This window comes from Manis javanica, chromosome 12, assembly GCF_040802235.1.
Source record: "Manis javanica isolate MJ-LG chromosome 12, MJ_LKY, whole genome shotgun sequence".
NCBI lineage: Eukaryota > Metazoa > Chordata > Mammalia > Pholidota > Manidae > Manis > Manis javanica.
The window spans coordinates 25,509,580-25,525,481 of NC_133167.1; the positions used below are offsets into that span (position 1 = coordinate 25,509,580).

Below are 15,902 nucleotides of genomic sequence, written 5' to 3' on the forward strand. Positions count from 1 at the left end.
CTAAAAATATTGACAAATTTTGCTAATTTGCATCCATTCACAAATTGGTTTCAGCATTCATTATTCTCTTTCAAGGTTGTGTAATGCCTTACCAATTCCTTCATTAATGAGTTAAATAAAATCTTTAAAGTGTTTTCATTTATATAAGAATGATGATTACATCCTCTTTTAAACCTATCCTTCAGTGACAGGAAATGAGTTGTAGTGTCACATGCAAGGCCAATGTACATATGGGTGATCTGTTTATTCACTTATAAAGATGCACTTTTTAAATCACATCCAATCTCTCAGCAATCCTGGGCACTAATTTGTCTCAGCGTCCATCTGGTCACCTACACACACTGTGTATCTTTGCAGCCTGGCTCTCTGAAAAGGCACAGCTGTCTAATGAGATGACTCAGGGATGCAACAATCATAAGTGGACTTCTGGCCTGCTGGGAACATGGTGGTGGCTCTGTATCTAAGGGCAAAGCCGCGAGAGGAATACAATGGAGTCAAATGGTTCGCTGGACTTGCTGTCTTATTTAGAAAATAGATAGCCAATTCTTGCAGTAATAACTCTCTCAGGTGAAAAGTTCTAGAAAATCTCTTCTTTTAAGAATCAACTTAACTTTAAAAAATACTGTTTCTCTTAAGTCTTTTTCAATACTTCCTGGCCTTGAATTAATCTTTCCTTCTTTTCCATACACATAACATTTTGTAAGTGCATCTCCACTTGTATTTTTCTCACTTTGTTTAATTAAATCTCTCTCTCCTTCCCTCCTCCCCCTCTTTCTCTCAATTGTGGGTTTTTTACAGCCTCCTTTTATTCTGACTACAACATGTGAGACAGCTATTATCATCCCATGTCCAGGTGAGGATAGAGGCTCAAAAAAGGAAAATATTCAACCAAAGTTACACAGTAGTGGATTCAGCCTTAAAAATGTTTTCTTTATGATCATACTGCATAATAAATATTGGTTAGATTTATTCCCAAAATAATAAATATTAAATACGATTTTTGTCTAATATTGAATAGAAAGTCAAATTGGCCAAAACATTTAAGTGTTCTGTTCCATGGAATCTTGCATTTTTCACATCTCGCATGTCCTTCCAGTACTGGCAATCTTTTGTTACTTTGCAAAGGAATTGAGTTGTAATTTAAAAGAGAAAAAAATGTATTAGTCATATCTGATAAATTATTTAATTTTCTTCATATCAATTTGGTTTTATAATAACTGTAACCTACAGTTTTGCAGGATGTCACCTTTGGGGGAAACTGGGTAAAGGGTATATGGGATCTCTCTGTATTATTTTTATAACTGCATGTTATTCTACAAATATCTCAAAAAGTTTTGTTTAAGTTGATTATGTCAATTTATTTCAGTTTTAAGTCACTATATCAATGAAGGGATATCATATAGTTTTTAGAAGTCTTTCTTTGTGTGTGTGCACACATTCCCCTAAAGAGACTATCTCAGCTCTGTGATACATATTCAGTCTGTCAGTCTTTCAAGAGTAATAGGCATGGAAAGGTGTTTAAAAATTAAGACACCGCCATCTGGAATATACGTATATTACATGTATTCATTGCTTTGTTTTAGCAAGAATATTTGACCATTTGCTAATAAACAAATGAAAAAGAAGTTTAAAGGGACAAAGATGAGTGGTGTGAATTTAAGTATTCAAGTAAGCCTAATAGAAGGAATGTCTCAGGGATGGAGGCACAGATTACATTTTCCTAAATCTGTTTATTTAAAAAGTGAGCGGCTATTTAAACTTAACGTCTAAGGCCTCAGAACCTGAATACTGAATTGAATTCCCAAATCACTGCCCCATAAGTTCCCAGATTTTTCTCTCCAAAAGAAAGCGTCATGTTCTACTACATTTTTATCTATAGCTTAACTTTGGGCATTATAGAATAATAAATATGTTTCAGCTATGAAAAAATGTATGGTTAAAAAATACTTTCTCTGACTATTAGTCAAGACCCTATTCTAATTAATCACTTCAAACTTGAAAAAATTTTGAGTACCAGGTTATTTAAAATGTATTTTGAATTCTGAGTACATGATTTCAACCCTTAATAAATTATTCTCTTAAAATATTTTGAAAAATAATCCCCCATGAATGAACTCAAAATATTGTCTATTCTACCTGCTTCTTAAGATCATCACCTTTTGTTCTCTCCAAAGTTTCTCAAATCCTTGGACAACTTTTACTGAAAGTGCAAGTTCACATCATTCAAAACAATAGAAATAAGTTGTTTTTATTCAGAACTAGAGAAATGACCAGCTTTCCAATACCATTCCACTGTATCATTTTGTAAAGAAGAATGAAAGGCTATTTACATTTTCCATTTTTGTATCATCTTTTGGCCTTTGCTTTCACCAACGGGATATGACATGAGACCATCTATAATAGAATAGCCAAGGCCCTTCACTGTAAACTCTTATGCACCATTTCTATTATAATACAATGAATTCAACAAAGGACTCAGAGAATGTTGTTAGGGTAAAAATGCTGACTATGATTTTTCCTTTCTGTGTCTGAGATAACATTTCATAACAATCCAAGGCAGATGGAAATAGTTACCTGTCTAGGAATTATAAATTCAATCCACATCCACCTGACTACTAGATACTTGTGTCCATTTGGGTAGAGGCCCCTCTTATCCAGAACTTCCAAAATGATCATTGAGAGAAATCGGCACACCTTTTTGATAATGACTGTGAACACTCAATTTGCCCTTTTCCTCATGGAAGACTGAATACTGAACCTTGCTCAATCAGTAATATGAAAGTGCTTAAAAATTTATATTTGGTAGTTGCCAATTTGATGGCAAGATTGGAAACCACTTTCTAGATTTTTTTCAGTAATGACATTATTTTAAAACCACAGATAAAATTGTCTGCGAAGATCATTAACAAGAGATTTTCTGGGTGGACACATAGTTTACGAGAAAAATCCCAGTGCTAAGAATAGATTTAAAAAATATACTTAGAATTTAAGCACCTTGGGAAGGTTTGGGGTTACTTGTATTCTCCTAAAATATACAGACTTTTCTGATAAAGAGCACTATTGAATCAAATTAAAATACATATTCATAAATTTATCTCTTAGAAACATTTCAGATCCATCACTATTTGTTCTTTACTCAACAGAGAAACCAAAATATTTCCTCTGATGGATGCCTGTCCTGAATTACCTGTATTGCTTTCTTGTGTCATGTCCAACTGCATTGGTCTCCCAAATTTTGGTAGCCAGAACTCTGACTGTATTCAGAAACAGAATGAAATTCAGCTGAAAGAGAAGATGATATTACAAAGAATTATTAAGTTATTCTTCAAGATGTTCATAAAAATGTATGTAAATTGAACTTTATATTCAAAGACTGAAAATTACCCATTCCATAAATGTGAATAAGGGAGTCTGAGATAAGATGTTGGAAAGCTGGTGAGTCTTGATTTGCCCTCATGAAAATGATAAAAAGTTTCAACAGCACTGAACACTAGAAATACTAGAGAATGATCTGCTAAAATCCACAGGGAATTTGCAAACCAAAGTTCATATGAAGCCCTGCGGCAAACTGGCAGGGTACAGGATAATCGCTGTTATAAATGGAACCAACTGCCCTTGTGAAATGGATTACCAAATTCTGTCTGTAATTGAGAGAGAGGAATAATAGAGTTGTTTTGGGGATGCTGTCACTCTAATGTGTGAAAAGTATTGGGTGAAATACATAACGATTTTTATTAAAAGGCAAATAAGATGCTGTATAAGAAAAGGCCCCCAGTGTAGACAAGTAAACTGAATTTGAAATACTACCATTGTAGGTACCACCAGAGACAATCAAGTTGTAGCTTTAAAAAAGGTGGGAAGGTATTGGTAGTTTAAGCCAATCATGTCCAAGGACCAAGGATCAGTGACCAAATCCAAAATGAAGAGATTTTTTTGAAAAAGTCTCCAGCTCTTGGATCATGAGGAAGTGGAAACTGAAGCCCTTGAGTTCCATCATTCAGGGAGATGTCTGCAGCCCAGACATGCTAGTACTTAGGAGTAACGGAAATGTAGATTGCAGAGTGTGGTTTGTGCCTTTGCCAGAGCAATGGCCAGAGAAGAGGACCCACCACATTCTGCATTTCTGGGAATGATGTGGTTTGCTGAGTCTTCAATCATTTCTGGAATTTGGAGAATTTGGTTATTGGGTGATTCATGTGCCCCACTCCACAATCCAGCTGATCATCTGTATCAGCCCTTCACTTTCGGCCATTTTCTTTGCCATCCTCCCACTGACTACCCTGCGGCACCTCTCACCTCTCACCAGTTTCACAGCTTTCTATAAGAACAGGAGCTGGGACTTAAGTACCACACCTGCAAGGAGGACAGAGGGGTGCTGTGAGCCAGGGGAAGAAAAAAGATGTTTTCAGGCCAGAGCTGCCATTTATTGAACATACTCTAGTTTAAATGCTCACATGGATATGGGACAGTATTTTTATTATGTCCATTTATTAAGGATGAAGAAACTCCAGTTCAAAGAAATTAGCTGATTTGACCTAAGCTACCCAGCTATCAGCTGGATTTGAATCAGTTCTCTGTGAGTCTGTATTGTAAATTCTAAACTAATATGTTCAGGAGGATAAAAAGATGCAAAATGCAAGAGTTGAGGGTCCCATTCATCCTCCTGACCTGCTAACAACACCTAGCTCCCTGACACAATCTTTTTCAATAAGAAAGTGAAAAGCTGCTTGTCTATAGTATGAGTGCTGTTTTCTAAATGGCCAAACTTAGTTCATGTCCCATTAATTCCTCCGTATCTGACTACAGTTCCCAGCAGTACAGTGACGCTGGGAGTGAAAACAGTGGGAAGTGATGCTATATAACTGTTGTGTGAAGGACAAAGTCAGTGGTAGGAGCTAAAGCTGGCAGAGCTGTAGATGCAATGCCAGCTGAGCACTGGCATTTGTCACTCCCCATTCCTGGATAAGGAAGAATTATAAATGGTTTCAGATAGGCCAAGCTTAAGCTCCATCTATATTAAAATGTCCTTAACCAGAGACTCTCTCCTTAGGCCAGTAGATACCACTAAATAAGTACCTGAAGCTCCCAGAAATTTCACTGAAGAAGATACATACCACCAGTACATTGGTTTAATAACTAAGGGGATACATTTAAGGACAATGAAGTGAATCATGGAAAGAATTAACAAAAACTAAGATTGAATAGCCCTTACTGCCTCAAAAGAGAGTCAAACAAAATGTATACATGCACACACATATTGATACATGAGACAATAGTTAGGTGAAACTCCAAATAATTATTCTGAATAATTTAGAAAATTATAAAATAAAGGGTAGTTAGAAACCAAGTTATTGATTCCTTACTACTCTAGGTTTCCTTGATGAATTCACCAATTTTCACATAAGACAGGCATATTATTGTCTCCATTTTACAGAAGGGGAATCAGCCACAGCTTACACAAATTACACATGGTCACACAGCTAGCAAGTGGCCTAGATGCACAGTGTAAACTCTGAATCACTGTATGAATCACTGTATTATACTGCCCATTAAATAGAGTTAACAGCAAATTGAGATGAAAACAGAAGTTTTTTAAAGAGCAGGATAGATTAAGAAAAGATTGTAAAGGATCTAAAATATAACCAAGTTTTAAAACCAATGTTAGAAACAGCAAACAGTAGATCTGACTAAATGGGAACACAGATTGAGCGATTCAGAAGACCCTTAAAGAAATCTTCACAAATGGAGGGATAAAGAACAAAGACTTATATGGTATAAGGGATAAGATGCTGATATGTAGGGCATGGAGTTGAGAGTCATCATGCAGATTATTTCTCTTTCTGAAGAAAAGATAATGATAAATAGAATGAATCAGTAAAGGCATAAGAGGAGAAAGTCCCTGCACTGAAGAGAGACCTTCTGTATCAGCCCTTAATCCCCTGCAGAAAATGGAAAATGACATTATATACTGGGCAAATAGACTGAAAAAGAACAAGACTAAAGGAATCTTCTTGTGAGATTTTTGCATTTTATTTTAAAGGAGGAAAGAATAATTCTAAAATAAAACCACTTAGAGAGTCCTTGTATATCTCATGTAACCTTGGAAAATTTTGCTTAAAGATGTACTTCAGGTAAACTATAGATACAACAGATAAACAAAAAACAGAGAAAGTGAATAAAAGGACCATTTGTAAGCATTAAAGCCACTCACACATACCAAAAGTGGTTTTAAAATAATGCAAAAATAAACATTAGATTCTTTCTCAATTAAAAAATTTAAAGAGTTACTCCACGGCAACCACAGATGAATTGAAACAAAGAACTTGCCATTTCAGCCACAAAGCCTCTGGCTCCTCGGGCTCTCGCTGAGGCTTTGCACCTAGAGTCCCCTCTGCCTGGATCATCCTCCCCACTGCCTCTGCTCTCCCACCCTAACGCTGTCAGCTCATTCTCAGGATTAAGGCTGAATGTCAGTTTTTCTCAGAAGCAGCGGAGAAGCCATACATTTAAAAGTTTTCCTCACCAATGATGCTTAAGTTTAAGGAGAAATTGGTGTCTGACCCCTCACCATGTCTTCCCCATTGTCTCACATGCAATGTCCTTGGTGTTTATCCAAGATCTGTTAAGTGAGTGAGTGAGTGATGAATGGAACTCTCCAAACCTTATGTGGATTTGAGTAAATTAGAATATACCCTTTCCATCTAGAATTTTTTACTTCTAGGTATCTATCCTAAAAGACATAATCAGAGAAAGAAGTCAGAATTTATGTATAGGAAAATCCACCATTATAAAACATGAACAAAACATCTATTTGCCATTGCCTAGTTGATCTATGCCTTTGGATACATGCTAAGGAGATGCGCTTTCTCTCAATTTTTAAATTTTCCTCCCAGGGGAGGCATCTCAATAGATGTGCACTTGGGAAGTTTTTGATGAGCAAATGTGGGGAGAAGACTGAGTCTGCTTAACTCAGCCCCTCCTTCCTGGCCTTGGGAGCTTGCAGAGTAGACTTTCTCCATGGCTTTTCTGCTGGGAGCCTGTCCTTCAGCATCTTGTGTCTAGGTGGGTAGATCCTGCCTAATTATGAGGTTCTTCACCAGGCCTGCGTGGCTAACAGACCTAAAATCACACCTTCCAGCCGCAGCTGCCACAGCTATGAGGGTTTCGCTTTGGTTCTCTCTCTATGTCCTTTGTTTCATATCTGAACTTTTTAGAATGTGAACTGCAAAGAGGTATGCTATGCATTTGTTTCCCTCAGAGACTCTCTGAATACATCCATCTCATCCGATATTTTGCCTTATTTTTCAATATCATGAACACAAGAAAAGTGTTTGCTTTGTTTATATATATACTGATGCTACATGTTGAACATTTAAGTAATAGATAATAAACTCCTTAATCTATCTCAATTTATATTGAATATGAATATAATTCCAATAACTGATAACAGCTATGAAGATGAAATATGTAATTCATTTCTTAGCAGTTAGAAATTCAATTTACAACTTAGCAACAGCATCTATGGTAAATGGTAGTACTTTAATTTTATTTGAAGTTCTGTATCTGACTCACTGAGAACTGAGAAGGGGGAAGGTATTCTGGAGTGCAGATTTTCCTTTGGGGAAAAAATCAACTTGGTATTTGCAATTCTATCATCCTGATTTCCAATTTCAGTTTCTTTAATAAAAGTTTTGAGTAGCTTTAAAATTGAGTTTTACCCAGCAATTGCACTTCTAGGAATTTTCCTGAAGAAACATCACTAATTCAAAAAGATAAATGCACCTGTATGTTTATCACTACATTATTTATAATAGCCAAGACATGGAAGCAACCAAAGCATCCATTATAGAAGCATGAACAAAGAAGATGTGTTACATATACACAATGGAATATTATTCAAACATAAAAAAGAATGAAATCATTTTCATTTGCAACAACATGGATGAACCTAGAGGATATTGCATTAAGTGAAATAAGTCAGAGAAACACAAATACCATATGATTACACTTACATTTAGAATCTAAAAAACAAAACAAAAAAGAGACTGGTAAACACACACAACAGACTGCTGGTTACTCTGTGGGGGAGAGGTATGGAGGGATGGATGAAGTAGATGAAGGGTATAAAAAAAGTACAAACTTCAATTAGAAAATGAATTAGCCACAGGAATGGAAGTACAGTATAGTGAATATAGCCAAAAATATTGTAATATCTTGATAAAGTGGCAGATGATAACTACACTTATGGTAGTAAGCATTTAGTAGTGTATATAATTGTCAAATCACTATGCTGTACATCTGAAACCAATATAATGTTGTATACCAACTATATTCCAATAGAAAACTTTAAAAAAATGACTGAATCTTGGACCTTTGTATTTGATCACTCTCGTTGGATAAACATTGCTTAAATGTACTATATGTACTATAAGAAAATGGCTCTGAAAGAAATTTCTGTCCTTCAAGTATCAAAGATATGTCACTAAGTTAGTTATACACTTACAGTTTTGATGACAACAATAGTTATCTTAGTTTTCCTTATTGCACATTCACATTTTAATTCAGCTAAGATGAAGTAACACACTGTTCAGGAAAATATTTTGAGGCTTTATGGCCTCTCCAAAGGGATGGATTTATACAAACGGAGAATGTGGGACTGACACAGCGAAAGAAGAAAAGACATGGATTGCTGTCCCACTGTCCATGGGCAACAGCTGCTGCTGCACTGAATGTCCCTTTGCTGCTTTTCCTAACAGCTTACAATTGTCCCAATTTTAATGCAACTCTTTAATTCCTGTATCTTTCTTTGGAAGCCTACATCAAGAGGATGGCTTCCCATGCGAAAATCTGAAGACTCTCAAAATAGCATGGTTGAAGCCAGAGTCAAGCAGGTAGGAGTATGTGCTTTAAAGTGATTAATTAATATCATTCCAACAGTCACACCTCCAAACTAGTTCATCTAATCCATAACCTTACTGCGTCAAGAGTTTTTTTAACAAAACCCCAATCTAGCCAGATCACTACTCTGCTTAAAATTTTCAAATGTCTCACCATGATTTCAAGGAAAACTCCAATGTCCTTTAGCAGAGAATATGAGTCTAATCATGATGCAAATCTCATCCAACCTTCCACTCTGATCTCTTGCATTTTCTGCAGATGCATTCTTCCTTCCAACCACAGAACATGTGTGGCTGTCCGTTCACACATTAGCATGCACTGATCTGCCTGTTAGAGGATTTCTCCTTTCCCTTCATACTTTCAGTTCCAATCTCACCTACTTGGTGTCTCCTTATAACTAAGCCTTCTGGACAGACTTTCTTGCTTTCTCCTCCTCATTCGTGACTCCCTGATGGCCACAGAAAGACAGACAGCCTGTGTTCCCACTGCATGCACCACCATTTCCATTGACTACCACCTCTATTCCCATGCCACGCTACTGGCCACTGTTCACTGAGTGTTTTTCATAGTTAAACAACTTAATTGTCTCATCTAGTCCTTATAATAACCTTACAAAATCGACATTGGAATCTCAAATTTCCTTTTTAGAAAGTGCAGCTTCGAGGGGCTGAATTATATAGTAAAGTTGGCAACTTGAAAGAGCGCCAGGATTCAATGGCAAATGCACTATGATTTACTTTTCTCCATTGTCCTTTGCTTCAATTCCTAATAATTTTGGGGTTTCGGTAGGCCCTTCTTTTTCACCAAATGCAAATTCAAATATTATATAAAAGTATTGGCAAGTTTAAGAACATTAATTTATCAATTCTGAATAAAAGTAGTAACACATGGGTTATCCCCTTAAAAAGATGATCGTAAGTGATGGAGAAGCAAACACAATAGAAGAGGAAATAGAAAGGTTGGTAGCATAGATAAGGATAGGGTAACAAAGGATAAAAGGAAACAGAGTAGTAAACACCTTACTTTGTAAAGTTAACTTTTTAATTTCATTGATGTTCTCTCAGGGATATGGTTTATCACTAGATGGTTTGATGGAGTGGTTTATCACTAGATTAATATAGGAGCATTTCATTAAAATTTAAATGATTGGAGTTTATAAATGCAATCACTCTCATTCATTAATCTACGATCCATTTTGAACTTCTCCTACAAGCAAGAATCAGGTCCAATTTGATAACAGGCTGTTTTAGCAGGAATATGAATTGGCTTCACTAGAAGTGTTCTGTATTTTATTTGTCCCTCTAAACATTTATATCAATGGGCTTCTGAAGTGAAGATTCCTTTTTGATCTCTTCTATATTTCCTTCTGAATTTTTCCCATGAAACAACTAAGCTTTCATCTGACTCTTAGATCATACAAAACTTCAGCCACATTAATAGCTATCCTTCTGTACTCAATGTCAACATGCTGACAAACTGGGTAACATTGTCCAGAAGAAAACAAAATGAGAAAAATAACTGAAAAACAAAGAAAGACCAAAAAAAAAAAAAAACTACAGTTAAAGGATTAGACTGCTAACTTACTTTCAAATGATTTAACATTTAATATTGAAACATCAGTCCTTTTTCTAAGGACTTATATTCTTATAAGTTTATGTTTATGTTTATGTTCTTATATTAAAACATGAGAAACAGGAAAACACAGATAATATCATTTCTTCATCAAACCATAGAGAAGCTAATGCAATAAAGTCTTCAAGACAGGTCAAGAGTAAACATTATTTTGGTGATCTTTGTGAGATATAAAGACGTGTTAAACTTTGCTTTCTTTTGCAACAGAGATGAATATACAGTTGAACGATTACAGGCAGAAAGGTATCATACAACAAACATTGCTGACTTCAGTCATTTTCCCTATCACCTATTCGACAAGATTCTGTAGGACATGTCTTGGTCTGGAATCCTCTGACTTCTTGGAGAAATAATACCAAATAAAAGCTTCAGGCAATGTTTTGTAATGGATCATACTATCATTTTCTCTCAGTAATTCCTCTATTCTCCTGCTATTTGCCTCCTACTTTGGACCTACTACAAGGTGATCAGAATACTTAAGTAGAGATATAAAATAATGGATGAAAAGGGGAAAGAGTTGTAAGACCTTCCAACTGCTTGAACATGCAAATGTTCATGGATATTCTGAAGTCCTGGAATTGTCCCCACATGCTAGCTGATTAAAGGAAGGGTATGTGATTTCCTCAGGAGCTCAGTGCCAGCCATGAATATGGGTCTGTTCCCCAAACCGGACTCTCCCAACAGCTTCTGCTATAAAGTGAGAGTTTCCCAAACTTCTGTATAACGAAATGATAGACAAACTCCATTGGGTTTCAGCAGCAGTTAAAGTATGTGTCTTTTTTTTTTTTAACTATACAGGCTTTAAGACTTACCCCAATAGCTGCTAAAATTGGGGCTTGATAAATCCATTTGATGTTGCCAGCACTAAGCTCCCAGCATCTGAGACATGAAAAAGAACCTTTATGAATAAACTGGCAAAGCAAATAAGCAGTGAGAATTAAGTTGCATTTTAAGTTTTACCAAAACTCCAGCCCCGCTTTTATGAGACAAATAGACACACACACACACACACACACACACACACACACAAATCTTTTTATAAAACACCCAAACCAGTGTGGAAAAAAATGTGTAATGAGTCTTAATGTCTATATTATTAGCTACAGAGTATTATATACATTGGTGAATTGTTTTCATAGTAACAAGAATCAAAACCATGTTTCCAGAACCATAAAAAAGTGGTAGTACTCTATAATGTGGTGCAACCGATACTTCATTTTTACTACCACTGGAATGATGAAGTCCTCTCATTTCAGAAGTTAAAGCAATGCAATTTTATAAAACCCTAAGATGTAGAACACTGACAATAACTAAAATAATTCTTATCTATAGAAATGCAGCAGGGAACTAACAGTAATGAAAATGATTCTTGTTAATAGGAGCATAATAGAAAAACAATGTAAATGATTTTCGTACCTAGAAATGAAAATTATGTGTGGTGGAATATAACTGATGAGTGCCCTGTGAATATTGATCAGGTTTTGCCCTTCTTTTCTAACATTATTTCAGTGTTCATTTTACTAAATATAAGCAAGTGATTATTTTATTTCCCCTTTGAACAAGTTATAACATTTTACTGGTTCCCTCATTAATCAATGCGTTAAAAAAATCTTTGACAGCTGCTCATTTTATATTGCATAACATCCATGATTTTATCTTTCATTTTAAAAAGTTAGTTTTTAGCAGTACTTATAAAACATTATATAACTTACCAATTTGTTATATTTAACTTCTGCTTCCCTTCCACCCCAACTAGCATTTAAAGTTATACATGAGCAGTAATGATTGTTCTTATTTTCTGATGTATTATAAGTGTCTAGAACAATACATCGCATGTAGGTAGTCACTAAATATTTGTGGGCTTAAATTGAATTCAGATGAAGTTTGACCTTGAATTAAAGTCAATGTAAGCTTGACTCTACCTCACTCAGTCTGGTTTGTGGTAAAGGCAGGACACGATAATAAATGGAACAGCATTGAGAAAAACTAGTTTCACTTAAAACTTTAATGAAGCACTTTAAACAATATTTTTAAGTTAAAGATAAACAAAAGCCTTCAGTTTCCTCCTCCTTAGACAAAACCTAGCATTGACTGCGGCAACAGTAAATGAAATCTTAAAAAGAAATTCTAGGGATATAATGATAATTTTTGAATCCTAGGGAATAAATTTATCAAGAAGTTACTTTTGAATTAAGGAGCACTTATGGATAATAAATCTATTTCAACTAATAGTACTTATTTTTTAAATTTAATTTTTTATATAGACAATACACTCTCATTTCAAAAATCACACTATATATAAAAAAGGCAGACATTGAGACATCTCAGTCCTCTCCATGTTCCTGTCTACCTCTACCCTGCCCCTCTCCTTTGTGAAACTAGAAAAAGGAAACCTCATTTAAAATGGAGCTGGGAGGCCAGAAGGGGGAGCTCTCACACCCTACCATGGGTCATCAATTGCAGGCCCCAACAGGAAGAGACCTTGCATTCTCAACAGGAAGACACCTACTTTACTATTCCCGCAAGAGGAAGGAAGAATTTCTCCTCGCCAAGCAACAAGTATGGCCAAGAAAATACCACATCTCACCTAACTGGAAACTATCTCCACCTCCAACTCTTGCTTTCCTCCCATGGACTTTCATACAAAGCTCCCACTCCCAATTTCATCCTTTTCTTTATAAAGTAGCATTCCTCTCCTTTAATATCTAAACTTGCCTATGATTTGCCATAGCTTGCATGTCCCGAACTGCAATTCCTCCACTATTCCCAAATAAACCCATTTTTCTGGTAAAATAACTGCCTGTTTTACTTTTAAGGTTGATGCCTTGTAGGCAACATCTTTTATTATTTTCTTGGACATACTTCCATTGTTTCCTTATGCACGTACAAATACAAATATTATAATCTTATTTCCCCATCTTACAAAAATTGTAATGCATACTGTTTTGGAGCTTGTTCTTTCCTTTTAACAGGATTCTTTTTTAAATTTCCATATCAGTACCAAGAAAATTCAGTTGCATAGCATTCTATCGGGAGGATGTAACACAGTTAAATCAACCAGATCCCTAGAACAAAGTGTAAATCTCATGCAGCCACACTGAAATCTGAAAAATCAAAAGACCTGAAGTCTGAATAACATAGAAATCAAAGACAGAGACATTTTATACTTGTACATTAGTGAACATCTCCTAGCATTATTGCATGCATCTATTTTTCATGTGATTCAACCAGACAAGAAGGTTAAAAAATAGTGTCATTGACTTTTGCACAACACCTATCACATTACCCTAAAAAGGCTTTCTACTATAAGGAAAGTGGTATACACAGCATGAATACAAATTGAATATTGATTCACTAGCTGTAAGACTCTTGGATCCATAAGTTTTGTTTTCAGTTTTGATATTTGTTAATATCTTCACAATCTCCTTTCTTTGCCTCAGTGACATGGCATCATGGTGTCTCCTGACACCCTGGAATTCAATCATGCAATTCCAGCTCTACGAAATACTTGTATTTGAAAGTAGGTCAAAACCAGCTGCCTCTAAAAACAGGAAAAACTTGACTTTGATTATTTTCAATGCCAAAATGTCAAATGTGCCCTTTGATGTGAGAGGTAACTCAGATTTCAGATTTCTTTTTTTAAAGAAAATGCTATTAATCCTTGCTTTTAATTAATTCTTCGGTGTTGTAGTTCACACTGTGATTGTTAACATGGCTCCCAAACTACCCTCTGTTCAGATTTTAAAAAATAAATTGTAACACTCTAGGTAATGCATGAATGAATGTCAATAAAAGTGCAGTTCTGAAAAGTGGTGTATGTGGTACAGGGGTCTGAGTAGAAATGAGAACTCCCTACACTCAGGATTGAAAACAGGAGACGCACTATTCTGCTAAGGGATCTAGGGAATTGTATTGATGGAATATTGAATTATCTTCGTATACTCTGATAAGAGTAGAGGAAATGAAAAACCCTGAGAAAGATGCAGATTTCCTAAGAAAAACAGAGGGTATCTTTCCTTGGTCCTTTCCCTTGCAGGCCTGACTTTTCCTGCGGACATCTCGTATCTCCTTTGAGTGAGCAGGAGAAGGTAATAAGGTATCCTGGAAATATTTTTGCTTTTGTAAAGAAAAAGAAAAAGAAACAAAAATATATCTTAAGTTCATTTGTCCTATCTATTCAATTACCTTACCCTACCTTGATCAAATAACAATTGTGATAGAATTTTAGAACTGAAAGAGACTTCCTCTGTATATTCAATAGAGTTCAGAATATCTTCTAAAATTGGGTCTGATCTGCGCATCTCTAAATGGCCAAGATGCAAAGAATAATCAGTTCTAGCTTTGTAAGGCCAGATCAGAAAAAGATGAATTTCAAATGTAAGAGACCTGAACACGGACCCCATCCATCCTTCAGAGATGCTCTAAGTCTGCTCTCCCACCGGAATTTTGTGACATGACACCATACATAGGTCAGTTTATGCTCAGGAAAACCCCTAAGAATTTTCTATCTATAGGTAAGCTGAATTTCATCAAAAGTCAAGTCAGACAATTCTGAAATTATGCCATGTATGTAGTAATATAGTTTTATTTGCAATATAATGTAAAATGACCCTTTAACCCAATTATTGCCCTCAGATCAGGACACTATAGAATTCAAGATTTTATTCTGAGTAAGGTAGAAATAAATAATTTGTACAGAGGAGTAACATGATCCAACTTATATTTAATTTTTTTACATTAATTCAACTGCTTAGGGCAATATTTAGTATCAGTTGTATTTTTCAAAATATGTATCTAAAGGATTCTTTGCTTCAAGATTAATAAACTTGTATTTTTTATTTTTTTCAGTGTAAAGACTTATTATTAATGGTTATGACTTAGTTTATGATTTTTAAGAAAGAATCCAAAATAACTAAGAAAATTAATCTAATTCAAAATGAAATGTACTGTGAATATATTTGTTTTCTTTCCATGCTCAATGCCTGGAAAATTTTTTAAATGGTTGGAAGAGTCAAAACTGCTCCAAGCTGGCTGCAGGCTTTGAATATGTAAACTGATATCCCTAGGTCTCATTTCATTTATCTGTCAAATGAGAGGGGTGGGCCCCCAAATGTCAAGTGGTCCTTCTACTTGCTTGTATCATATCCTAAGTGTATTAACTTAGCCATCTCTTTGCCCTTACTTCTCACAATAACTTCAATGGAAACATCTAGTCTGCCTATAGTGTTAATTGAGTGCCTCTGGAGCCCGACTGTGCAGCCAAATTCCTTCTCTACCACTTGTGGCTGAATGACTTTGGGTACAACTTCTCTAGCCTTGGTCTCAGTAGGTTGCTATGAGGATCAATTATATTAATATTTGCAAAGCTCTCA

General features: G+C 35.5%; 1 protein-coding gene across 1 annotated transcript in view; it reads right to left on the bottom strand.

The window, feature by feature from the left end:
* PTH2R (parathyroid hormone 2 receptor) overlaps positions 1-15,902 on the bottom strand; it is a 79,395-nt gene that overhangs the window by 11,559 nt on the left and 51,934 nt on the right. The window contains exons 9-10 of the mRNA XM_036994998.2: positions 11,343-11,409; positions 3,188-3,282 (exon numbers count right to left, since the gene is read on the bottom strand). Coding sequence (XP_036850893.2) covers positions 3,188-3,282; positions 11,343-11,409 — 162 coding nt within the window. The remainder of the gene's footprint in view (positions 1-3,187; positions 3,283-11,342; positions 11,410-15,902) is intronic.